General features: G+C 41.0%; 2 protein-coding genes across 4 annotated transcripts in view; both read left to right on the plus strand.

Moving 5' to 3' along the window:
• Positions 1 to 27,509, plus strand: part of LOC118210812 (NLR family CARD domain-containing protein 3-like) — a 131,566-nt gene that overhangs the window by 87,257 nt on the left and 16,800 nt on the right. For 2 of the 3 annotated variants that reach the window (XM_035387259.1, XM_035387261.1), the window contains exons 6-10: positions 1,015 to 1,082; positions 1,922 to 3,743; positions 7,845 to 8,105; positions 20,514 to 20,770; positions 23,109 to 25,109. In XM_035387259.1, the coding sequence (XP_035243150.1) occupies positions 1,015 to 1,082; positions 1,922 to 3,743; positions 7,845 to 8,105; positions 20,514 to 20,739 (2,377 nt within the window). In that variant the 3' untranslated portion in view covers positions 20,740 to 20,770; positions 23,109 to 25,109. Of the gene's footprint in view, positions 1 to 1,014; positions 1,083 to 1,921; positions 3,744 to 7,844; positions 8,106 to 20,513; positions 20,771 to 23,108; positions 25,110 to 27,509 lie in introns of those variants that run through there. The other variant, XM_035387258.1, reaches the window with a different exon arrangement.
• LOC118210974 (putative protein TPRXL) lies at positions 25,195 to 27,087 on the plus strand (the record flags this gene model as incomplete). Its single annotated transcript, XM_035387532.1, has 1 exon — positions 25,195 to 27,087. A coding segment is annotated over one exon (882 nt), but the record flags the coding sequence as incomplete, so codon positions are not given.

A 27,509-nucleotide genomic window follows, 5' to 3' on the forward strand; every position in this document is an offset into this window, starting at 1 on the left:
TGTATTATGTCCTATTCCGATGTAGGTGGGTGTATTATGTCATTATCAGGTGTAGTTAGGTGTATTATGTCACATTCAGGTGTAGGTTGGTGTATTATGGTGTCTTCAGGTGTAGGTGTGGTATACCATGTTGGCTCACAGCTGTTTAAATGGTGTTTTTTCTTGTTAAATTTCTTCAATAAATGACCCTGCATCCATTTCCTGCAGTATCAGATTTAAACTTCCCCTCCTTCCATTCCTCACTCTGTCCCTATATTCTAGCTGTTAACACAGCTCAGACAGGAGTGGCTTCATATTTCATGTGAATTAATCATCATGGAGCGAACTGCAACCACATTTTATGCAGTTATGGACAATATACGTATTAAAATCCTTACATGGATATGTAAATACATATTTTTGGTTTGGTGGTGAATGGATCTGCTTTAGATATTAGTGCACGCACTAACTTTGTCTAACATTGAATAATATACATCTCCCCTACTAAACAGGAAGAATACCAGTATACCCCCCAGTATGTAGAAGCAGATCCAAACAACAGGTGATGTTGGGGTGGTGGAGGGTGAGTGCAGTTCTGAGCAGCAGCAGTGAAGCAGGCAAAAGCAGCGCAGGCAAGCAGCAGCACTGAGAGGTCTGATTTGTGGTTTAAAAAGGCGCTCCATTGGTGATGTGTGCCTGTGATTGGATGGGTAAGAGAAGAGTGTTGTGTGTATGCAATTGGATGATTGTGGAAACGTGTGAGTATGAGGTTAATGGAGACGACCGATTGGTCAGCTACATTTTTTGAGTTTCCTGGCAGAACTTGCTTTGCGCATTCTGTGCGCAACGCTCATTCGTTTCTAACTCTGATGTGTGTACAAGAGAGAAACTGCGCAAATGGTTTAGTACACAATGTGTAAAACAGATTCCTCTGGATGAGTTTAACTGGAAGCCCTGTCTCTATGTGCTGTGAGTTAGAGCTTCGGTACGAGAATGAGTTTAACTGGAAGCTCTGTCTTCATGTTTTGTTCACAGGGTCCAGCAGTCACTGGAGTACGTGAAGCAGAAGGATCTTGCTGATTCACTGGAACGAGATGAGCACAGTAAGAGCTTTCTCTCATTGCTACTGTGTGTCAATTAGAATTTTGATATGAGTTTAGATAGCAAATCTAACAGTGATCAATGTTCTGATTTACTGCATCTACACTTTCATAATACTGTTTTACATTGACAATATTTCATACTGTAAATAAAAGGCCAAAAATAACATTTATTTATTTTACATTTAAATTTAACATATTGCCTCAAGCAGTTATTACAGGGACAAGAAAATGAACAAGATTAAATGTCCCTGAGGCGGGTTTAAAAGCAGAATCTTGTGCTCAAAAACCAGTGACTAGACCACTGTCCCATCAGACACACTGCCCTGAGTTTGTATCCCGGAATCAAACTCAGCAATCAGTATAAAAGTATTATATTATAAGGGCCTCTTGGTGTCTCATGCTGTAAAGATGCTCGTTCCAAAAGCAAAAGCATGACCCTGCAACGGGGTTTCCAACCAACTCCTCCGGGCAGTTGGTTGGGAACTCGAACTGGGAACTCGGAATCAAAAAAGCGCTCCTTTTCATCATAATGAAAAAAATACCCATTAGTGTTAATTCGGTCGAAAACGATTATAGCGAGAGCTACAGTGACACTGCTGCTGCTGTCAGCAAGAAATTCTATTCAATGATGCAAGGTATGTAATACTGTCAGAGAGGTGTGTAATGCTGTGTTAGGTGTGTAACATATTGTTATAAGCATATAACACTGATATGTGTGAAATATTGTGAAGACAGAATGCAATACTTTTATTGGCTGTTTTTTTCTTACAATCTATTATTGAGTGGGAAATGTTTATCACATTTTTTAAATTATTATTTCTCATATTTCCTCTCTTCAGATGAGTCCATAAAAAGAGCCCAGCAGGCACTGAAAACTCATCTGAAGAAGAAGTTTGAATGCATATTTGAAGGTTTAACAAAGCAAGGCCACCCAACCCTCTTCAATGAGATCTATACTGAGCTCTACATCACAGAGGGGGGAAGTGGGGAGGTCAATAATGAACACGAAGTCAGACAGATTGAGACAGCATCCAAGAGACGAACCACACAGGAGACTGCAATCCTCTGCAATGACATCTTTATGCCTTTACATGGACAACATGACATCTTTATGCCTTTACCTGGACAAAGGAAACCTCCGATCAGAACTGTGCTTACAAAGGGCATTGCTGGCATTGGGAAAACTGTTTCTGTGCAGAAGTTCATTCTGGACTGGGCAGAAGGAAAAGCCAATCAGGACGTTGATTTTATCTTCACTCTTCCTTTCCGAGATCTGAATCTGCTGGAGAAAAGAGAATTCAGTCTGATGCAGCTTCTGCAGCACTACTTTCCACAGCTGAAAGAGATCAGAAGTGTTGAAGGTGATGAAGTCAAAGTTGTATTTATCTTTGATGGACTGGATGAGTGTCGACTTCCTCTAAATTTCCAAAGTAATAAGTACTGCTCCAATATAACAGAGTCATCATCAGTGCATGTGCTGCTGACCAACCTCATTAAGGGGAATCTGCTTCCCTCTGCTCTCCTCTGGATCACCTCCCGACCAGCAGCAGCCAATCAGATCCCTCCTGAGTGCGTCCACCGGGTGACAGAGGTACGAGGATTCAATGACCCGCAGAAAGAGGAGTACTTCAGGAAGAAAGTCAGGGATGAGAACCAGGCCTGCAGAATTATCTCACACATTAAGTCATCCAGGAGCCTCTACATCATGTGCCACATACCAGTCTTCTGCTGGATTTCTGCTACTGTTCTGGAGACAATGTTGGGTAAAACAGAGAGTGGAGATCTACCCAGAACTCTGACTGAAATGTACACACACTTTCTGCTTATTCAGACTAAGGTGAAGAATCAGAAATATCATGGCACTGATGAGACAGACACAAAGATGTTAGCATCAGATACAGAAATCATCCTGAAACTGGGGCAGCTGGCTTTTCTACAGATGGAAAAGGGCAATCTGATATTCTATGAAGAGGACCTGAAAGAGAGTGGCATTGATGTCAGTGAAGCTTCGGTGTACTCTGGGGTGTGCACAGAGATCTTTAAAGAGGAGTGTGGGTTGGGTCAGGAGAAGTTCTACTGCTTTGTGCATCTGAGCATTCAGGAGTATCTGGCTGCCCTGTATGTATTTCAATCATGTGTAAATGAGAACAGAAATGTACTCAGAGAAGAAGAATCAAAACCTCACAGTGACAGACTGGAGCTGTCTGAGTTACATGGGAGTGCAGTGGATCAGGCCGTGAAGAGTAAGAATGGACACCTGGACCTTTTCCTCCGATTCCTTCTCGGCCTCTCTCTGGACTCCATTCAGACTCTCTTAGAAGGACTACTGACAGAGACAGAAAGCAGATCAGAGGAAATTAAGAAAACAGTCCAGTACATTAAGGACAGGATCAGAGAGGAATCTTCAGCAGACAGGATCATCAATCTGTTCCACTGTCTCAATGAACTGAATGACAACTCTCTAGTGCAGGAAATCCAGAATTCCCTGCAATCAGGAAAACTTTCTGATAAAGAGCTGGAACCAGACCAATGTTCAGCTCTGGCCTATGTGTTACTGACATCAGAGGAGGTCCTGGATGAGTTTGACTTGAAGACATACAACACATCAGCAGAAGGTCATCAGAGACTGGTACCAGTAGTCAGGAACTGCAGGAAGGCCATGTGAGTATTATGTCATTAATAATGTAGATGATTGACCACATATTTTCCCACTTTTTAATTCTGGTCAGAATAAAGTGCAATAAAATTGCCGGGCAACAGAAAATTTGGTTAAAAAAAGATTTATGAATCAAGATGTTTTAACTTGTGCCCTCATTTAATGTCTTATATCCAGAGCATAAGCAGCATCAAATGCAAAACCTCAGCACTTACCATATATTTTATTTTATTTACTATTACTGTTTACTGATTTAATACATTTACTAATTATTTGCAAAGATAGCAATTGTAAAATAAATAAGGAGTTTATTGATATCAGAGTAATCTGATGGATCAACCTTTGTCAGAACATACAATTCATGCAGATTAAAATGAAGAGAAGCTATATTAAGTTACAGTATTAAGAACAGGTGACCTATTTTGGTGACAACACAGGCACAAACACACCTGGAATTGCTTGTCATATTTTTCACTTTCACCAGGGTTGTTAGTTTTATGGTCTGCGGTTAATCTGCTTGTGTCAACATGGGTTTGTTGGTGCAGTCGGGGATGTGCCAATAGAAACATTCGGCACCGTGTTAGTTTGGTGTTGAATAATGCGTTTGCAGTTAAACCAACCCATACCAGGTTTTAACTCGTGCTATTTTGGCATTATAACTGTGCCACACATGTGAATCCATAAACACATAACACAGATACAAGAAATATTTTGTTTATTTCAATTGAACTATTTTAAAGAAAAGTTATTCAGTCCAATGCTGGCTATTTAGGCAGTGGAGTTAATTGTGTAAGCTACTTGAATGAGACAGGTGGGAGACCGGCTTTACACCCCTCAGATAGTGTTTACAGTGAGCCCAGAACGCACTGTAATCTTGCTTTTAATCATGTGTTTGGCTAGGCTATGTCAATGACTGAGTAGAATGTTTAAAATGCATTTTAGAATTCTGGATGGATTGGGTGGTACATCACTTTACAGCCCTCAGAAAGTCAGTGCATTCTTTGTGGTGTGCTGTGTTCTACACTACATAGCCATATGCCATGGACGTGACATAGACCTCACAGAGGACACATTACAGGTCTTTCATACAGAGAGAAGCAGAGTCGCATGTGACGATCGCTACAGAGATTACAGAGCACAGAGTGCACGAGAGAGCAGGGACTGGTTGGCTATGGAGCCGTTTCATCTTATCTTATCAAGTGCATGTCTGAAATGAATGACACTTAGTAAATATTTTTTTTTGTTTATTTTAAATAGTGGTATGAAACAAAAATTGACAGTAAAGAAACAAAAAAGCTAAAGTAAATCCAGACAAAATGCTTCTTTCCTGTCCTCTGGTTCACAAGCGCGATGCCTGCCTAGCTGAAACAGTAGCGGCAGCAGCAGGATGGAGAGGCCGACTGGAGGCTGTCTCTGCCAGCTGCCTCCTGCTTCTGGCCAGTCTGGGAATATTCTCCCTGTGGAACTGTTCATGGGAACAGAACCGTTTATTATAGCTTTTAAAACTGGCATATGAACAGAAAATACTTAATCAAAACTATTCAGTTTCATCTTCATTGGTTTGTAGAAGTCCTCATAATGGTTGTAATTCATAGTGTCGGGCAGAGAAAATTCTCCCCTTAGAATAACCAGGCATGACAAGGTATATCCATATAAGAAATAGGATTTATTTCTGCAGAAAGAGTCCGGTACCTACACACAACAAAATGGATAAACGCGAACTGAAGAAAGCAGGGGCAGTTGGTACTTGGTTAATACACAAGCATATAGTAAAATAAAAAAACAAAATAAATGATTGGCTGTGACTAGTCATATAGCATAAATACTGAATAAGCACACGGTGACCTCTTAGTCTTAAGCGTTAGCTACATAAACAAGCTTTAAATCAGAAATAATAGTTTGGTCTTTATCTATCAGTTGCTTTCAGAGTCCTGGGCAGCATGGTGTCATAGCCGGTTTCTCCCTGGCAGGATGGCAGGGGGAGGATAAGGAGGAAAGCCAAGCTCACCAGTTTGGACTTCTACAAATGTATAAGACAGAGAGAAAGAAAACACACAGACACACACAAACACACGTACATGCATTATTTCTAACTTATTTTTGTCCTTGGGAGGTCTGGTGCCTGGAGATGGAGGGGCCCTGCTGCAAGGTCTAGGAATTTAGTGTTGTACAGACTTCTAGTTATATTAGAGAACTCTCTCCTCCCTTCAGTAGAGATGATCACAACACACTTGCTGTTCAGCCATGGTGAAATTAGCATTTGGCTGTGTTTCCCAAAGAGACAGAAATGGGGTGATCTGATTGGCAATAATGAAACCAAACCCAACCACACCCACAGTCAATTTATTCTGATCGAACCAGCCTCTTTTACAACTGTGCCACAGTTGTGCTAGTGCCTGGAATCAATAAATTACTGAAATACCCAAATTCACCAGCGCGTTGCATTGCTGCTAGTGTTTGACAGTTGTGCCCTGACTGAGAAAATAGGGCCCAATTAAACATCTAATTTAATAACATAGGCTCAATTACATGAACAAAAATTAGACAGTCCTGGAAATGAAGTAACAGATAATCATGAAAGACAAAACCACAGCTTGTCTCTCCCACATTAAAACTGATCAAAGCCAAAGACGCACAGCTGAGAAGCTAGACAAAGCTGAGACACAAGACCAAAGGCTCATGTTTGCTTAACAAGTCAACACTTTATAGCCTGTATTCAATGAACATTTGTCCTTAACTCGGATTTGGACTAGTAAATGCACTTCACACCTTTTCTTCACAAACTCAGTTTGGTGAATTAATTCAAGTTATTGCTGTAATTGCCAAGCTGTTTGTGAAGAAAAAACATTCTTTGCTTTTAATTGTAAGTTTTAATTATGAGAACAAATGTTGTTTGAATCCCTGCCGTGTGTTTGAAAGAGGGAGGTTCCCCTTCTCTTCCTGGTCTATGCATAATTAATTAATGATTAGAAGAGAGGAGAGAATTATCTATAACCCTTTTTATATTTTACTTTTAAGCCACTTGATGGGATAACACTTATTTTCAATGTCATGATTCAAATTACGTTAAGTTTGGTTTGGGAGGGATACGTTCGGTTATGAATGAAATGTTTGTGTTTCTATGTTGAGAGGCTAGGGCAGGCAGTAAATGCACCATGTTACAAGGCCAGTAGTACCACCCTGGTCTCTGCTTTATTCTGGTATAGGCTGACCCAGAATCTCCAGCATAATGCTTGTAGATAGAGTGAAAATAGGAAGGTAGAGGAATTGTAGGATATAATGGGTGCCAGAGTGAGGTCTTCTCAGGGAACTGTTGAAGTGACCTCTGCCCCCAGTGCCTGTTCTTGAGTTAATTCTGTGGCTCATCTCAGGCCAAAGCCTGACCTGTACAGGGATTCTGAAGTTTCCTGGAGCCCAGAACAGGCTGAATGGTGTCTCCTTGGGCTGCGCCATCAAATGTATCACTATATCAATAAAATAAAATCAAAGGTATCATTAACAGGAGTTCCCACAGACCTTTGGAATACCTTGTTTCTCTACCTGGTCATATGTAACACCAGAAGAACGGTCACACAGCTGGTTATATGTGACCAGATAACTTCCTTGTCCTTCTGCTTCTAAAGCTAATCTACTAATAACTGTATTTTAGCTTGCAATGCTGTGGGTTGTTTGTCACAGAAAACCTAAACTAAAGAAGCAAACTCACTGTCCTCTCTGGAAGATGTGCTTTATCCTTTGCATCTTTCCTTTTGGTGGTGGCTGTGCCAAACATTCATCAGCTTTGCAAGTTCCCTCACTGTCCACTTTGAAAGATGGCAGCTGACCTTCTGGGATGGGGTGGGAACTTACAGTATAAGAAAAGGGGCCATTTGGGTCAGAATTACATCTGTAGAACTTTCACAGTTCAGTCCAGCGGGATGTTTAATTCTCAGGTCCAAAGTGCGGCAGCTGGAGAGTGTAGCACAGACATCTTCCTCAGAGCATCATCAACCTTAAAATCCTCAATTTCACTCTTCATTACTGAACACTATCATTTGTATCATTTACCATATGTTTTATGTATACCTAATATTATTATACTATAATATATTTACTCTTCTTTGCAGACTGAACAGCTGTGGCCTCACAGAGAAGTCCTGTGATATTGTGGCCTCAGCTCTCCAGTCATCAGACTCACCCCTGAGAGATCTGGACCTCAGCTCCAATAACCTGGGAGATTCAGGAGTGGAGCTACTCTGTGCTGGATTGAGGAGTCCAAACTGTAAACTGCAGAGACTGGACCTCAGCTACAATAACCTGGGAGATTCAGGAGTGGAGCTGCTTTGTGTTGAACTGATGAGTCCAAACTGTGAACTACAGAGACTGGGGTGAGTAGTGCTATGTACTGTGTCATCTTAACTAAATTGAATTGTGATTATGGTTCTATTCAGTGAAATATTAAAACTCTCTTTCTCTCTCAGTTTACTCCTCTGTCCACCAGCATTCTTTCTTTGCCCATATATACCTTACTCCTCTATCACAACAAGCAAATAAAAGCAGGATAAAACCTTTGAGGGTTGCCAGGTTTGTGGTTCCTGAGCAGAATGTAAGGTTTCAGTGGAGTCTGTAGTATCAGGTCACAGGTGATGACTGGATGCTGAGTGTCTGATTGACATGGTAAAAGATTGACCACCTGCATAATACAATGTTTCAGGTCTGTCACACATTGCAGACTTCATCCATCTCCATTATTCACTACCTGCTATGAACTCTAATGAAATCCATATATTTACCCCACTCTCTTTCACACACTGACCTTTTGATGAAGGTGAATTTTACTCCTTCATCACACACCTGTGTGTGCTGCAGGATTGTGATGTTCTGAAAGGATTGTGAATAAATTTATATTTTGTTCTGCTGGTAAAGCCAAGCATTAACTATTGGCCGGCGGGGTATGTGTGTACGTCGTGGTGGGAGAGTGTCCATCTGAACAACATGTGAGCTGCTGTTTAGATGCAGTGTTAAAACCTTTAGTTCAGTCAGTCTTCTGCTGTTCCAGTCCCAAGTCATAGGCTGGATATTATACCATTGTAAGCAGGCATGTTGTGTGGAATAACCTGATTCAGAGATCAATGTTCTGGCTCCAGCTCCTATCATCTAAAGGATAACATGATTTACAGGAGTATTTCCTAGATAAGTATTCTAATAACTCTCAAATACCCACAGTTATTAAATTTTTTGTGCAGTTTATTTCACTCCACAAGGTCTACCAAACATGTTGATAAGGGATTTTAATAGAAAAAAATGACTTAATACATCAGGCTTTTATTATCATCATTATTATCATTGTTGCAATAATAATTAAATGCAATGCAATAATTAGTGAATTATATTCGCAATAGCGTGCGAGAATAAAATGAATGGATGGATTATAGGGCAAGGACACGCAGAAAATAGGTGCAATGTGTGGAATTTTCAAAAGACACCACGTTTTTAAAGATCTAGTGTCTACCAGCAGTAAAAGTTAGTGGCAGTAATCAGTTGTAGTGTTCTCATACAGCCACTAGATGGCTGTGTAGTGTAATTCCAGTTGATGCCGTAGTTCAGTGGTACTCACTAATTTTCTTAGGAGAGCCACTTATTGGTAAGACCATTACTCAAAGAGCCACAGAGATTGCAGATATAACTCAGATGTTTTTTCATCGTCACTCTCAAGATATTTGCCCTCTTTGTGTATGTTTTAAAAAATACAGTACCATGCTCTCCATCCTTACATCTCTTTTTATTCTCAATTCATAATTACATTGCATTATTAAAAGATATAATACTTGTGTGTGAGTGTGTAAGGCTGGGAGTGTAACTCATCCTATGTATGTATGTACATACTGTGGATAGAAAATGAATACACCCCACTTCAAAGTTTTTACATCTTGTTGTGTCATGGTCTGTAAATTTCATGGATTAAAATGGGATTTTATTTGCCCTGACCCAAAGTATACAACATACCGTATGAATGCGGTGAAATGATTTTAATTTGAAAAAAGAGAGCATTTAATTAACAAAACTGAAATTTCCTCATTTTTTAAGTATACACCCCCTTGAGTCAATACTTGGTGGAAGCACCTTTGGCAGCAACTACAGCTACCAGTCTTTTTGGGTAGCTCTGCACAAGGTTGGCACACCTTGATTTGGAGATCTTCCCCCACTCCTCTTTGCAGAACTGTTCGAGCTGGGAGAGGTTTGTTGGTCTTCGCTGATGGACTGCAACCTTCAAGTCATTCCACAAATTTTCAATTGGGTTTAAGTCAGGGCTTTGACTTGGCTACTCCAGAACATCCACCTTGTGCTTTGCAAACCACTCCATGGTAGCTTTGGCCTTGTGCTTTGGGTCATTGTCCTGCTGGAATATGAATTTCCAACCCATTTTCAGTCTTTTTGCAGACCTCTTCAGGTTCTTCTCCAAAATCTCCCTGTATTTAGCTCCATCCATCCTCCCTTCAATCTTGACAAGTTGCCCAGTCCCTTTCGATGAAAAACATCCCCACAACATTATGCTGCCACCACCATGCTTCACAGTCGGGATGGTGTTGTTTTGGTGATGGGCGGTGTTGTGTTTTCGCCAAACATAACGTTTGGCATTTATGCCAAAAAGTTCTATTTTGGTTTCATCTGACCACAATACGTCCTGCCAGTTTGTGGCAAGGTGTTTTTTGCAAACTTAAAACGGGCCTCCAGATGGACCTTTTTGAGAAATGGCTTTTTTCTTGCCACCCTTCCATACAGGCCAGATGTGTGCAATATCTTTGATATTGTTGTATGATGCACATGTTGCCCTCTGTTGGTCATAAAACCCTGTAGTCTAGTTTAGAAGTACGCCCTGATTTTGGTAGACTGTAGGTGGTGCCATACACTTTCCATTTCTTAATGATGGTCTTAACAGTGCTCAAAGGCATCTTCAAAGCCTTGGAAATCTTTTTATATCCCTCACCTGATGTGTACCTTGCCACAACTTTGTCACGGACTTGTTTTGGGAGATCTTTGGAGCCCATGCTGCTGTTTTAGATTGTTGTAGATTTTATTGCACGTTTTGTTGCTTTGTTTGTGATGCGATTTGGACTGTATAGTTTGGAATGGCCAGGGGATGGCGCTATTAGTTCATCTATCTTGTTGGCCTTTCATTTCCATGCAGTGCACAGGCCTGAGAATGGGTTCACGCCAGTGGTTCCTAACCTCGTTCCTGGGGTCCCCCTTTGTATGCTGGTTTTCAGTCCTGGGGACCCCTGTGTATGCTGGTTTTCAGTCCTGGGGACCCCTGTGTATGCTGGTTTTCAGTCCTGGGGACCCCTGTGTATGCTGGTTTTCAGTCCTGGGGACCCCTGTGTATGCTGGTTTTCAGTCCTGGGGACCCCTGTGTATGCTGGTTTTCAGTCCTGGGGACCCCTGTGTATGCTGGTTTTCAGTCCTGGGGACCCCTGTGTATGCTGGTTTTTGTTTGAGCCACAACTGCAATCCCTGAATTTGAAGTTGTTAATTTTTCTTAATTTGGGTGCTTTTCATGATGAAATATGTCTGTGTGCCATGGAGAATAAAATGTCCATGTTCATGAGAAAATTCTAGGATTTCAATTGTGGTTGGAACGAAAACCAGCATACACAGGGGTACTCCAGGACCGATGTTGGGAACTATTGTCTAAGTGAATAAGCATGTGATATTTTTGCAAAGCTTGCAAAGATCAAGTCAGTGAATGTTTATGGTTGTATTACATATTTGCATCTGAATGTATTGTTTTTATATTGATGTTAAATACACAGGTTTAGAAGGGGCATCTCACCTGAAATTCCCACTTAAAAGATTTAATTGATCATGTAGAACCAGAGAATGATAACAAACATGTCATGCAATGAACAGATCTGAACAGGTCTGAACAGATTTTTTTTCTCCCGTATCTTAATTGAAATTTATTAATCAATAAAAATACAAATTAAATGATTTCATATAGTACGTATCACATTGAAAGGGGAAACTCACTGTGCCCACCACCAGTGTAGCACCCATCTGGTGATATATGCTGAGCTCACGACCCAGCAGAGATTGAGAAGGAAATAATTTATTAAGTTAAACTGGGGGAGAATTAAATGGCTGAGAAGAGAAAGCAAGAAATTTTCCCAGGACACCAGTGAACTCTCCTACTCAATAATTGCCAATAGTAGCACCAACTAGTTACCAGGCCCATACCTGCTTCAGCCCTAACCAGGCCCATACCTGCTTCAGCACTAACCAGGCCCACACCTGCTTCAGCTCTAACCAGGCCCACACCTGCTTCAGCCCTAACCAGGCCCACACCTGCTTCAGCACTAATCAGGCCCACACCTGCTTCAGCTCTAACCAGGCCCATACCTGCTTCAGCACTAACCAGGCCCACACCTGCTTCAGCCCTAACCAGGCCCACACCTGCACTAACCAGGCCCATACCTGCTTCAGCACTAACCAGGCCCACACCTGCTTCAGCCCTAATCAGGCCCACACCTGCTTTGGCCCTAATCAGGTCCATACCTGCTTCAGCCCTAATCAGGTCCATACCTGCTTCAGCCCTAATCAGGCCCATACCGGCTTCAGCACTAACCAGGCCCACACCTGCTTCAGCACTAACCAGGCCCACACCTGCTTCAGCACTAACCAGGCCCACACCTGCTTCAGTTCTAACCAGGCCCACACCTGCTTCAGCTCTAACCAGGCCCACACCTGCACTAACCAGGCCCATACCTGCTTCAGCTCTAACCAGGCCCACACCAGCTTCAGCCCTAATCAGGCCCACACCGGCTTCAGCTCTAACCAGGCCCACACCTGCTTCAGCTCTAACCAGGCCCACACCTGCTTCAGCACTAACCAGGCCCACACATGCGTCAGCTCTAACCAGGCCCACACCAGCTTCAGCCCTAATCAGGCCCACACCGGCTTCAGCTCTAACCAGGCCCACACCTGCTTCAGCTCTAACCAGGCCCACACCTGCTTCAGCACTAACCAGGCCCACACCTGCTTCAGCACTAACCAGGCCCACACCGGCTTCAGCACTAACCAGGCCCACACCTGCTTCAGCTCTAACCAGGCCCACACCTGCTTCAGCACTAACCAGGCCCACACCTGCTTCAGCTCTAACCAGGCCCATACCTGCTTCAGCACTAACCAGGCCCACACCGGCTTCAGCTCTAACCAGGCCCACACATGCGTCAGCTCTAACCAGGCCCACACCAGCTTCAGCTCTAACCAGGCCCACACCTGCTTCAGCACTAACCAGGCCCACACCTGCTTCAGCTCTAACCATGCCCAGGTCTTCAGTCTCTGCTTTGGCAAGTGAAATGGGTGCTCCATTTTAGGGGTGCTTGGAGTGGAAAGTTGATATAATATTGATTCAAAATATTGATTCATTAATCAGAAAGACTTACCGTCCTTTCCGAAATGCCACATGATGCACTGCACTGTAAATACTTTCATTTTATGGAAAATATAATGACAAATATACAGATGCGTTACAAATCAAAGTAAAAACCTGAATGGTTGAGTGGAGAAACATAACAAAAGCAGATACTTCCATGCAAGTGTATTGCATTATACAATTAAGCAATTAACATCCTGTCATGCACTGTGGCATGTATAATAATGCTTGGATTAAGATGGCAAGAGGAAAAGAGAGTTATTTTGAAAGAGGGTTAATTATTGGGCATGAATGACAGTCACAAAGTCTGCTGAACTTGTCAGTGTTGCAATAGGAACAGCGAGTAAAGTGATATCTGCATTTAGATCTATGGGGAAGATATTAGTAAATTGTGGTTGAAATCGCACATTCCGTGACCACAATGGTTGGGCATTAGTGTGATATATAAGGAAAAACTATATATAACTAAAATATTTTAGTATGTTCCATTGACCTTACAGCTCTTTATGTTAACGTATCAGTAAACTTCACTGATTCGTTGCAATAACAATCTTATGCTTCTCATTGCATGGCTGAATGTTGGTCAGCTCACAAAGTTAAGAGTTGACTTAAACTGACCCTGAAAATTAAGCTGTTCAGAGATGGGGTCTGGTGACTGTGGAGAGAGAGGGAAAGGGAGGTGTGGCCCATGGCCTTTCAGATAGGGGCCTGTGATTGGCTGACTGTCTTGGCCTGAGCCTTTTCCTGTGTTGTGAAAACCACAATCAACAAGTACCCCAGCGTATCAATCATACCCCGTTCATAATTAATTCAAAAAGTAACTGTCAACGAAGAATGAATTCAGTGTCTTTTAAAACAATATTAAGTATTGACTCAATCCTTTGAGTACAATATTTTTTTATTCTGAAAATAGGTAGTATTGAATGGGGAATCTGTCCTTTTATACACAATTACAAAGATTAGTGAGGAGTAAGGTCCAGCAAGAATTTTGAAGCAAAGCCATGCCAGTAACTGAACTCAGCCATAAATGGATAAAAATGTATATCATAATAAGGGATATTATTTGGACAAAGGGCCTTTTATATAGAAATGGTAGTTGCAAACCAAAGATTTATCTCACTGGACTTGAAGAATTTAACTTCAGTTAGAAAGAAATTTGAGGTTTTGCTGTCTAGATGAATCTGGTCTTAAATGATGCTCATGGAATTCACTGTGGTCTGTGGTCTTCCAACCATGAATGCTACTTTACCCAGGAATGGAGCGGCAGGCTATTACCATATTTTATGCACAATTCATTATGTGCTTCCAAACATACTGTGTATTAATGGGATTCGGAATATGCAGGGCAACTCGAGCTGTTTTTGTTCGGGATTTCTGGAACGTATGTATAGTTTTGTATCCTTGGCATAACGCTGTTAAAATCAGCTTATCAAAGCAGTCCTACATTCTCTGGTTTCACGAGTAATCCCTGAATGTCTTTTTATATGTCTATAAGTGAAATAAGTCAGTCTGTCAGTGAGAGTTTTCACCATTTAGTCCTGTGGCAGCCACAGTTTCTGCATGATGAATGTCTTCTTGATTATGAACTGGGTCAAAAATGTATTTCTAATACTTTAACCCTTTATACATCAGTAAAAATGCTGAAGACTTCCGCTAATATTAATAGTAAAAATTTCATCATTCATTTCTGAAGCTTTCTTTAATTAGACGGAAGCTTTTATCCAGACCAATTTACACAGTTCTTATATTTTACGTAGAATCTAATTATACAGCTGGATATATATCATAACAATTCGGGTTAAGTGCCTTACTCAATGGTCCATCAGTTTTTTTTTTGCTTCTTCTCTAAGCTGAGCATAAATCAACTTAATCCTGATTGGACTTCTAGATTGGTTTAGATTTTGCAGAACTTGAGAAGAGAACTAGAGTACAAGAAGTGCTATATTTTACAAATACCAACCACAAAGGGACTCCAAGTGAAGTCAGAGATCGCATCCTTTCAGCCCTGTGGTCAGGTCTGTTGTGTTGAGGGATCTCCAGTCCAATCTCAAGTGCTTTCAAGCTTTGCCAGCACCTAAAAAGTTAAGGTATTTAAAGTGCATGCAGTATTTGTCTGAATAAAGCATACCAGAGTCACACATCTGGGTTTGGAGCCTTCTGATTCACAAAAAGGAAAATTAGTTAAAAAACGTGATGCGTTCGTTAACCATCTCGTATCTGAGTCTGGAATCGGTCTTCGTCTGTCTGTCTGATATCTGTCAAAGTAAAAAAAAACCTCTGAATCTCATGAGTAACACTTTTTCTCAAAGATTGGCACAGCCTCATTGTTTGTGTAAAGCCTTCATAATATACTATTGTAACCATCTTGTTTTCAGCCTTTTATTCTTACATGGAGAAGTGCTGGTGCCCACCAACATTAAGCAAAACAATTGCCATTCTCCTGATGGACTGAACACACAAATTCAGGGAACTGTTTGGGCCAGTCTCTCGAGCTTATCGGAGGCACGTGTACCCTAGGCCCCTCCTTTCCCCCTGAAACCCCCTGTGGTGGGTGGGACCATTCGTATAGAAAGGGTGTTTCTAAGCCCTCGTATAGATTACATAACCAGAGGCTGGAGAGCAGCTGCATGGAGCGGCCATGTGAGAAGCAATGTTAATTCACTCGGCAAAACCTAAAATGTCACAGAAATAGCCCTCGGTATGCAGCGGCCTCGACACTGTTTAGCATGCGCTTAGAATTACGGCCCATTTACTCTGACCCCTTCTCGTCTGTTTTGCATTTTTAGCTTTTGGGCATAGTGAAGCCAAGGTACTTCCCCTCAGCATTTTTCACTGCACGTGGTGGTGGTTGCTGGACTCCAGATGTGTTTTTTGGGAGCTGCTTGTGGAAACATACCATTGCCTCCTGAGACCAAGAGGAAAAAGTTTGAGTATTTTGATTTTTTTGACATAGTACTAGCATCTCAGATGACAAAAACATGTTTCAGTGAAAATATTTTTAAAAATATTGTTTTATTGTTATTGAATGTCCCTTGTAGTGTAGCTTTTAGTATAGTGGAAAATAGGGTTGCGATTAAGACCAGACTTATGTCCCCTACATGGGACAAAAAAAGAAAAAGGGGCAGTGTGGGTGTAGGTTTTTGTTTTAGCCCAGCACTATGACACCTGATTTAAATGCTTAACTATTAAAAAATCACATTCTTCAATCAAGGACTTTGATAAATAGAATCAGGTGTCTTAGGGGTGGACTAAAACAAAAACCTGCACCCACTTCAGCCCTTTTCGGATAAGATCTGATGCCCCTGTCATAGGATCTCCAGGAATGGGTTTCTCTTCTCTGTGCAAACTCCTCAATGCAACTGCCATTCAGAAACTTGGTGGAATATTTCCAAACATAAGGCTTGGAAGTCAATATTATGTTTATAAGGCACATGGACAAGCTAAACATGTTCTGAGAGTGGAAGAATTTACCAGTGCATTCGTTTCAGAGATATTCTGTATTTATCATTTACAGATTCAGCAAACTCCTTGGTGTGACCTTTCCCAGGATATCAGAACTCCTACATTGTACAGTTCCTTTGTCATCATTTGTTATTTAAGCTGTCACTCACCTGGGATGATCTTTAACATCTTGGCCAATAAGGTTAAAGGGATTGTGGGAATTTAAAAATGGACCAACTGAAAAAATGTTCAGTAAATAGATAATTAAATAAATAAAGAAGCAATTAAATAAATGAGCAAGGCATATTATTTCAACTCATATTTATTTCCATGCGTATTAATTTAAAAATGACTCGGCCTGTCAGTAAACTTGGAAGGGGCAGGGTCAACTATGATCATAGAGACACTCGCCCATGGTAAGGGAAAGCAATTGATGGCGCTCCATATAGTTGGTATTAGCAGTCAATAGATTATAAAGATTATAAAAATGCCATAAGGTTGTGCTGTGGTGGGCTGTACAAATAACAAAGCCACACTAGGACCACATTCTCTCCTAAATTATTTACGTTTTTCATCTTACCATCTGAAGAGAATGTCGTCATTTGAAGTTCATGTGTCACGAGTGTCAAATGCCTATCATGGAAATAACCTGCAATTCATCTGTGTTACACCTAAAAACACATGATGATATGTAGTTATTTGTCAGTTAAGTTATAGTTTTGAATGTAGCTGTCTCTAAAACAACTTAGATGCCATTTTTATGTTTTTAGTTTTACTTGTCATAAAGATGCAAGATGCATTGTGTAAATAACTTAAGTTTGGAGATGTTGGAAGCTGTATTTTCCTTACTCCCTGACCTTACATTTCTGTGTAATTAAGAATACTGCTAGCTGTACGTTTCTGTGTAATTAAGAAGAATACTGCTAGCTGTACGTTTCTGTGTAATTAAGAATACTGCTAGCTGTACGTTTCTGTGTAATTAAGAAGAATACTGCTAGCTGTACGTTTCTGTGTAATTAAGAAGAATACTGCTAGCTGTACATTTCTGTGTAATTAAGGAGAATACTGCTAGCTGTACATTTCTGTGTAATTAAGAATACTGCTAGCTGTACATTTCTGAGTAATTAAGAATACTGCTAGCTGTACGTTTCTGTGTAATTAAGAATACTGCTAGCTGTACGTTTCTGTGTAATTAAGAATAATACTGATAGCTTTACGTTTCTGTGTAATTAAATGGAGTAACAGGGTGGTTGAATGTGACACTTCCCAGTTGTCTTTAGGCAACAACAAAACAAATGTGCATAGTTTTTTTTATTATTCAGTCATTTCAATGTACTTTAAAACATATTTTTCTAAGCCTAAATTTCCCACTATAAAAGTTCACCCGAACCGTCTGGGCGTGGTAATGAGAACTGTCAGTTAGCTATGATTGACAGACCGTGCCCCGTTACCATAGCTACCCCCATGATAGCGCTGTTTTTGGGAGACTTTTCACAAGCTAGCAAGCTTAGTAGTATATCAAGTATCGATAGATAGCTAAGGTAAGGACGTCGACTTAAATCCAATTATAATTTTTGCTATCTAGCTAGCCAAGTTAAGATAAAAGCACAACAATAACGTCCTCATAAAAGCAAACTAGCTAGCTAACATTATCGATAACATTGCCTTATGAAAGCAAACTACCTAGCTAGCTAATTTGAGCTAGCTAGCTAAATGAATATAACCAGAAATAATCTAATAGTCCTTAAAAGGCACTCTAATTTAAGTGAACCTAACGTTAGTCAAATATTTGCATTGTCTTGCCTGTAAACCAGCGGCGCAAACTATGGGTCTCGAGTTATCCATGGGTTTACGGGGCGTGGAAAGGGGAGTGGTTACTGTGTAGGTGACGCACCAAGTTGACAACTTTCTCAACCGGTTGAAAATAGGATGATAAATTTAAAACGCATATTTCTCCAAAAATACAGAACGGACATATTTAATACTTTACTCATTGTGTTTCTTCAATGCCTCTTGTGCAAATAGCACATAAAACCAAGAAAGTGTGAAAATCACCATGGTACTCCTTTAAGAAAGAATACTGCTAGCTGTACGTTTCTGTGTAATTAAGAATACTGCTAGCTGTACATTTCTGTGTAATTAAGAAGAATACTGCTAGCTGTACGTTTCTGTGTAATTAAGAAAGAATACTGCTAGCTGTACATTTCTGTGTAATTAAGGAGAATACTGCTAGCTGTACATTTCTGTGTAATTAAGAATACTGCTAGCTGTACATTTCTGTGTAATTAAGAATACTGCTAGCTGTACATTTCTGAGTAATTAAGAAGAATACTGCTAGCTGTACGTTTCTGTGTAATTAAGAATACTGCTAGCTGTACGTTTCTGTGTAATTAAAAAGAAATCTGCTAGCTGTACGTTTCTGTGTAATTAAGAAGAATACTGCTAGCTGTACGTTTCTGTGCAATTACGAAGAATACTGCTAGCTGTACGTTTTTGTGTAATTAAGAAGAATACTGCTAGCTGTACGTTTCTGTGTAATTAAGAATACTGCTAGCTGTACGTTTCTGTGTAATTAAGAATACTGCTAGCTGTTGTTCCATGTTACCTACATTGGTGTTACTCTGTAATAAGCCCTTGTTATGAAATTAGTTACAATTTAACTACACAGGTATAACTGCAACTGAATGTAAAGTGTACCTAACAGTTTTATCTTTTTGCTGGCAATGGGGTTGACATGCTTTTTTGCTCCAAAATGACTAGTTTTTTCAATGGCTATGTAAGAAAAAAAATCACCTCTATTAGTAGCTATACCTGTGCAACTTTAACAGAATATTATATAAACTGGGATCAACATAGAAAATATTATTGGGCTTTTCTAAATTGGGATTAAAACATGTTTCCAAGAACTACATAAAATGCATCAAATCAAAACATATTTTTTAAGGAACAACTGACAAGGCACTGGGATTTCGATACTAAGTTTGATTGAGATGCATCATCTAAAAATTGGTAGCCTAGAATGTCAAAACGCATATGACGAAAGCCCTAGTGACACTTACTGTATCGTGACTAAGTGTCGGTCTGGTCGTCTGGACTAAAATAAGCGATGAAGGGAAACAGGAAGGCCCTGAGTGCCTCTTGGAAGCGATATTTCATTCGTTCGGGCCTACAGCACGAGGCCAGGGTGGGGGATTTAAACGCTACCGTCACTCTGAAACAGTCCCCAGCGGTATTTATGCTGACTGCGTTGATCTCAGACTTCCTTGAAGGTGCAGATCCTATAATCTGGCCGTGGCCTGCATCTCTTCCTCAATCCCCTTTAAGCTGGATACTGTTACTGGGTCTCTGGACAGGAATAGGGTCACAGATTTCCATGAGTGGGGTTATAAATATCTCTGTCTGTCTGCAATGTTCTTTGGAACCATGCTGGATGTTTCCACTGCAAACTTTAGAACAGAGAAAATGCTTTGTTTACATAAACATTTTTGAACAAAAAAAAAAATTGGGCATGATATTTTAAGTTAATAATCAGGTATGCCACATAATGAGAAGTATCTATGTGTTGGACTTTTCTTTGCTAGTTCTGTGAAAGCTATAATAATATGCTATTAGCTGATATTTTTCTTTCTTTTATTTTCATATAAAATACTTTTTATTTCCTACTCATCCAGCTCAACCTTAGCAGAGAAAAAAATTATTATTATTATTATTTGTTTAAATTGGCCAAAGGGCTTGGTAATACTCCAACAAAAGACCTATACTTGCTGCACACGTTAGTAAATTATATCAATAAATAGACTGGCATTTTCCAGGTCGCTCTTGTGCTGTTGTTAGCGTATTGTGAGCTTGCGTCAGTAGTGCAACACGCTCCTTTATTTCAGCAGGGTGCCCTATAACATTCTTTTGTTGTGTGTTTGACCAGCTGCAGCTTTCTTTCACTCTGCAGTCCGCCAGGTGAGCAGTCAAACACTGTGCAGCTGCAGCCGAATCTGCAGCGCCTGTCCGGAGGAGTCACGGCTGCGCAGCCAGGTGAGCCACGCCCAGCCTGCCGAACCCCTCCCTCCCTGGGCGATTCTGCCGCCAGTTATGTGTCAGATGGCGGGAGTTCTGACCACACTTGGTCCAAACAAGACAGGATTAAGATCTGACATCATCACCCAAAGAATCAGTTTCTTCCGGGTACGCCATCAAGAAGCCCTTCTCAAAATTATTATTTTCATTGATTGCATTGTTTTTATGATTAATCTATGAATATGATGTCATGTATTTAGACATTTTTGTCAATTTTTTCTTGTTGCTAAGTCAACTGAACAATGACCTTTAAATGAACTTCTGATTTGTAGAAGCGACAACACAATCAAATGTAAAAAATATTGGAGCTTGTTCTTCTGCCTAGTTGGCTTGGCAGAGGTTAGGTTAGAATAGTGTTCACTGTGCGAACTAAACTGTGTTCTTGGCTAGAAATACAATACTTATTTTGTACAGCTATCTTATTGAACCTTTGTTTTGTAGTTGTTCATGACCATGAAATGCACTTTTGTACGTCGCTTTGGATAAAAGCGTCTGCCAAATAAATGTAATGTAATGTAACTTCTGATTTGCCACAACTAATTCTGGTTTTGTATTGTATTCTGGTTTTGTTAAAAACCTTTTAATTTAAAAAAGTTTTAATAAGATATTTACATGTCTTATTAAACACAAATATTATTGTGTGTGTGGGCATGAATGCGTGTGTGTGTGTGTGTGTGTACGTGCATACATGTGAGTGTGTGTGTGCGTGTGTGGATGCATGTGTGTGTGGGTGTGTCTGTGTGCGTGCGTGCTTTTGTATGTGTGCGTGTGTGTGTGTGTGTGTGCTTGCATGTGTGCGTGTGCATGAAGAAGGGATTAAACAAAATTTGAATTCTCAGAGGAGTTAAAACGTTCAGCAGTAGATGCAGAAACAATACTGAGAGATAACCCAACTTCCCCTTGCATATCATGCTCACCAGCTTGCCGTTTATGAGCCAGCTGCTGCTTATGAACAAAGAGAACAGGAAACGCTCAAAGTGCCTTCTGAAGAGATCTGATTCTCATTTAAACAGTTGAGAGAGAAAGTAAAACTCTCATATCATATCATATGAACAACGGTGCACCTTATTTAATCAACCAAAGGTTTTGTCAAAGATTATTCGTTTTTTTATATTATCCCAAAGCCTTTATTATAATGCATTTTATGCATTATAATAAAAGAGAATTTAATTAAAAGAGAATTTTCCCACACATTTGCAGTTGTTTTTGTACATAGTCAGCTTCATGTCTGAGGGATTAAGAATGGCATTAGCCTATTTACACATTCAGCCCTGATAGGAAGCAATGAGGTGATTTTAAAAGTGCAATTATGTTCATACAAGAACATCATCACAAAAACAGGAAAAAAGGGAAGTATAATTTGGCTTTATTTTAAAATGTACTTTTATTTTACACATTTTTTTAATAACATTTAGTACTGAGCTTATATTCTGGAATTATTGTGGTGCAGTTGATGTTTTTTCATCTTTTTTCAATACCCAGCCAATCACCTTCAGCTGCTTTTTAGCCAGTCATATGCAGCCCCTCAAGAGAGTTACCCCCCTCCCCCCCGAACCCCAGCCTACACTTCCCGGTACTCAGGTTGGAGGAAATAGATCAGTACCAGTGTGCTTTGACTGAGCGGGCTCTCCAGCAATGTTCAGAGTCTATTAATAACCCTCAATCAGAAAGGTTGCAGATTATGACTAATGATCTTACAACATAAATCTATGCAAGTACATCTATAATGTCAAAATGAAATAAATTATTGAGATGTCTTCAGAATTATATAAAACCCTGAAATGGCCTAATTGATAAGTATTCACTCTCACAGTACTATAGTCTTGTGAGACTCAAGTTCAGTTCAATTCAATTTTGCACATCCACAGTCAATTATATTTGTAGAGAGCGTTTTACTAAGGGTATTGTCACAAAGCAGCTTTTCAGATATCCAGGCCTGAACCCCCAAGGGCATGCTCAGGGTAACAGTGGCAGGGAAGAACTCCCTGGCTGGTAACAGGACGAAACCTTGAGCAGAGCCCATCTGCCACTGGCTGCCAACGGTTCACTGAAACAGGCTGATTACATAATGCATGCATAATAAACAGGAACATGACAGCACGTAGATGTCAATGACAATATGTAACTGAAGCCAGGTGAGGATGACTCTGTCCATGACCAAAGAAGGGCTGGAAGGCCAGTGGATGGGTGCACTTTTTGTAATTTGTATTTTCGTCCTAATATTGTAGCTTGTTTTTCCCCCTTGTTTGACTTGACATAAGTTAGGTCAGAATAATGTCACTGCGTGAACTGAACTGAGTTCTTGGCTATGAATAGCTGTACAAAATGAGTATTGTACCTTATCGAACCTGCGTTTTGTAGTTGTTCCAATGACCATGATGTGCTCTTTTGTATGCCGCTTTGGATAAAAGCGTCTGCTAAATAAATGTAATGTACTATCTGGCAGGGGACAGGCGTCGATCTGGAGCTGATCCAACTGCACGTGGAGAAGAGTGGTCAGTCTTATGGAAAAGAGAAGAATAAGAAATATAGTCATTGGGCAGGTCAGAATATTTGTGAGCCAACCAGGAGAGAGAGAGGGGCCTGTGTGCAATATGGGATAACCCCAGCAGAATAAACCTATGGCAGCATAGCTAAAGGAGCAAAGGGTAAGGGCCAACACAGTCATGCAGGCAGCCCTGACACAGTCTTACCACAGAGACTCTATGCATCTGTCCAGTGACATCACTGACAGCTCAGTCTAACAGACTCTATGCATCTGTCCAGTGACATCACTGACAGCTCAGTCTAACAGACTCTATGCATCTGTCCAGTGACATCACTGACAGCTCAGTCTAACAGACTCTATGCATCTGTCCAGTGACATCACTGACAGCTCAGTCTAACAGACTCTATGCATCTGTCCAGTGACATCACCGACAGCTCAGTCTAACAGACTCTATGCATCTGTCCAGTGACATCACCGACAGCTCAGTCTAACAGACTCTATGCATCTCTCCAGTGACATCACTGACAGCTCAGTCTGACAGACTCTATGCATCTGTCCAGTGACATCACTGACAGCTCAGTCTAACAGACTCTATGCATCTGTCCAGTGACATCACTGACAGCTCAGTCTAACAGACTCTATGCATCTGTCCAGTGACATCACCGACAGCTCAGTCTAACAGAGACTCTATGCATCTGTCCAGTGACATCACTGACAGCTCAGTCTAACAGACTCTATGCATCTGTCCAGTGACATCACTGACAGCTCAGTCTAACAGAGACTCTATGCATCTGTCCAGTGACATCACTGACAGCTCAGTCTAACAGACTCTATGCATCTGTCCAGTGACATCGCTGACAGCTCAGTCTGACAGACTCTATGCATCTGTCCAGTGACATCACTGACAGCTCAGTCTGACAGACTCTATGCATCTGTCCAGTGACATCACCAACAGCTCAGTCTAACAGACTCTATGCATCTGTCCAGTGACATCACTGACAGCTCAGTCTAACAGAGACTCTATGCATCTGTCCAGTGACATCATTGACAGCTCAGTCTAACAGACTCTATGGCTTATTTCAGCCACCCGGCTCTCTCAACTATAAGGCTATAGGCTCTATTTTAACGATCTAAGCGCACGGTCTAAAGTGCATGGCGCAAGTGCATTTAGGGCGTGTCCATATCCACTTTTGCTAGTTTAACGACACAGGTGAAAGGAGATCAGTCAGGTACACAGGTGAAAGGAGATCAGTGAGCTACACAGGTGAAAGGAGATCAGTCAGCTACACAGGATTAAATTAGATCAGTCAGGTACACAGGTGAAAGGAGATCAGTCAGCTACATAGGTGAAAGGAGATCAGTCAGGTACACAGGTGAAAGGAGATAAGTGAGGTACACAGGTGAAAGGAGATCAGTGAGCTACACAGGTGAAAGGAGATCAGTGAGCTACACAGGTGAAAGGAGATCAGTGAGCTACATAGGTGAAATGAGATCAGTCAAGTACACAGGTGAAAGGAGATAAATGAGGTACACAGGTGAAAGGAGATCAGTCAGGTACACAGGTGAAAGGAGATAAGTGAGGTACACAGGTGAAAGGAGATCAGTCAGCTACACAGGTGAAAGGAGATCAGTCAGCTACACAGGTGAAAGGAGATCAGTGAGCTACACAGGTGAAAGGAGATCAGTCAGCTACACAGGTGAAAGGAGATCAGTGAGCTACACAGGTGAAAGGAGATCAGTGAGCTACATGGGTGAAAGGAGATCAGTCAGGTACACAGGTGAAAGAAGATCAGTCAGGTACACAGGTGAAAGGAGATAAGTGAGGTACACAGGTGAAAGGAGATCAGTCAGCTACACAGGTGAAAGGAGATCAGTCAGGTACACAGGGGCTAGCACATAATAGTGTAAACCGATAAACAGACAACATAAAGCCATAAATTAGAGCAATCTGAATTAGTGCAATAGAGCAATCTGAAGTAGTACAACAGAGCAATCTAAATTAACACAACAGAGCAATATGAATGAGTAAAATCGAATAATCTGAATTAGTACAATAGGGCCATCTGTATTAGTATCCACTTCCTCAACTGCATCCTCTACTTCACCTGTACTTCTACTTCACCTGCATCCTCCTCATCACCTACACCCTTCCTCATCTGCTTCCTCTACCTCAACTGCATCCTCTACTTCACCTGCATCCTCTTCCTCACCTGCATACACTTCTGCACCTGTATCTTCCTCATCATCTGCATCTTCAACCTCACCTGCATCCACTCCCTCACTTGCATCCTTTATCTCACCTGCATCCCCTACCTCACCTCATCCTCCTCATCACCTGCATCCTTTTCCTCACCTACATCCTCTTCCTCACCTCATCCTCCTCATCGCCTGCATACTTTTCCTTACCTGCATCCTTTTCCTCACCTACATCCTCTTCCTCACCTGTATACTCTTCTGCACCTGTATCTTCCTCATCATCTGCATCCCCTACCTCACCTGCATCCACTCTCTCACTTGCATCCTTTATCTCACCTGCATCCCCTACCTCACCTCATCCTCCTCATCACCTGCATTCTTTTCCTCACCTACATCCTCTTCCTCACCTGCATCATTTTCCTCAACTATATCCCCTACCTCACCTGCATCCTCCTCATCACCTGCATCCTTTTCCTCACCTGCATCCTCTTCCTCACCTGCATCCTCGTCCTCACCTACTACCTCTTCCTCGCCTGCATCCTCTACCTCACCTGCATCCTCTTTCTCACCTACATCCTCTATTTTCCCCACATCCTCTACCTCACCTACATCATCGTCCTCACCTGCATCCTCTACCTCACCTAAATCCCCTACCTCACCTGCATCCTCCTCATCACCTGCATCCTCTTCCTCACCTCTGTCCGTCCGTCAGTCCGGATTAATGTTATAGGCATAGATTGTGTAAAGATAAGTTCCCTGTCCATATAATTTGTTGGTATGTTACGTTAAGATTACACTTATTGATTATTAAATGGGCCTTCTGTGCCTTCATGTAGATACCACATGCTTGCATTCTGCCGATGAACACTGATGTTCTCCACTTCTACAAATCGCTCTAGATAAGAGTGCCTGCTGAGGGACTGTTATGTAATGTGTATAAATGTGGAGACATTGAGGGTACACACTGTAAGGCAGAAGTAGATGAGCTATGATGTAATGTGCATAAATGTGGAGACTTTGAGGGTATGCACTGTAAGGCAGAAGTAGATGAGATATGATGTAACGTGCATAAATGTAGAGACTTCGAGGGTACGCACTGTAAGGCAGAAGTAGATGAGCTATGATGTAATGTGTATAAATGTGAAGACATTGAGGGTACGCACTGTAAGGCAGAAGTAGATGAGCTATGATGTAATGTGCATAAATGTGGAGACTTCGACGGTATGCACTGTAAGGCAGAAGTAGATGAGCTATGATGTAATGTGCATAAATGTGGAGACTTCAAGGGTACGCACTGTAAGGCAGAAGTGGATGAGCTGTGATGTAATGTGTATAAATGTGGAGACATTTCAACATAGATGTGCCTACTGTATGTTGTTATATTCAGCTGTCAACATTCAATATTTATGTCCATAGTCCTCCTCTTCTTTCCTTTTTTTTGAAAATGTGTGTAATGTGAGGCTGTTTGCCAGTGGGATTTCAATAGTTGCAGTTTGAACCATTGAGCAGCAACAAATTAGACTCGTTTATAAACTAAACCAGTGAAAATAAAACTCTATCGTAATGGGACTTGGGCTTCTGCTTTTGCAGGCAGTTCATTTACAATGTTACAATGTGTTATAATGTCTTGCAGCTACTGGCTTTGGGAAGACTACCAATAGTTTATCTTCACTCAGATAAATATGGAATTAACCATAAAATGTATGTCTTAATAAATTCAAATGGCCAATGTGTGACAGAAGTGCAGTTTGTTTGCCTGATTTGTAATGTATTTGTAACGAGCTGATATTCGTTCTCAGGAATCAGCATTTGGCTCTTTGCAGGTTCATGGACTCACATACCGAATGGAATGAGCAGTGTGCCTTCTTCATCACGCCCTGTTCTGCACCAAAACTTCTGAGTGCATATCCAGAACCCAACTATTTAAAGCCTTTTCCTGATTGACAAACCCACACAGGATACCAATGTAAACAGTCTGTTTTTCATATTAATTGTAAAAAAAGATAAGTGATAAACAACATAAGCTGAAGGAAAAAGTAAACATTCTAGGATTGTATGTATGATTTGCAGTTGAGCAGAAATGAACACTAAGTTTGTTTTTGTGGAATATGCGGGATCTGAAATCTCCAAATGTGATTTTGATTTAATTTCCACACTCGGCAG

Source organism: Anguilla anguilla, chromosome 13, assembly GCF_013347855.1.
Source record: "Anguilla anguilla isolate fAngAng1 chromosome 13, fAngAng1.pri, whole genome shotgun sequence".
NCBI lineage: Eukaryota > Metazoa > Chordata > Actinopteri > Anguilliformes > Anguillidae > Anguilla > Anguilla anguilla.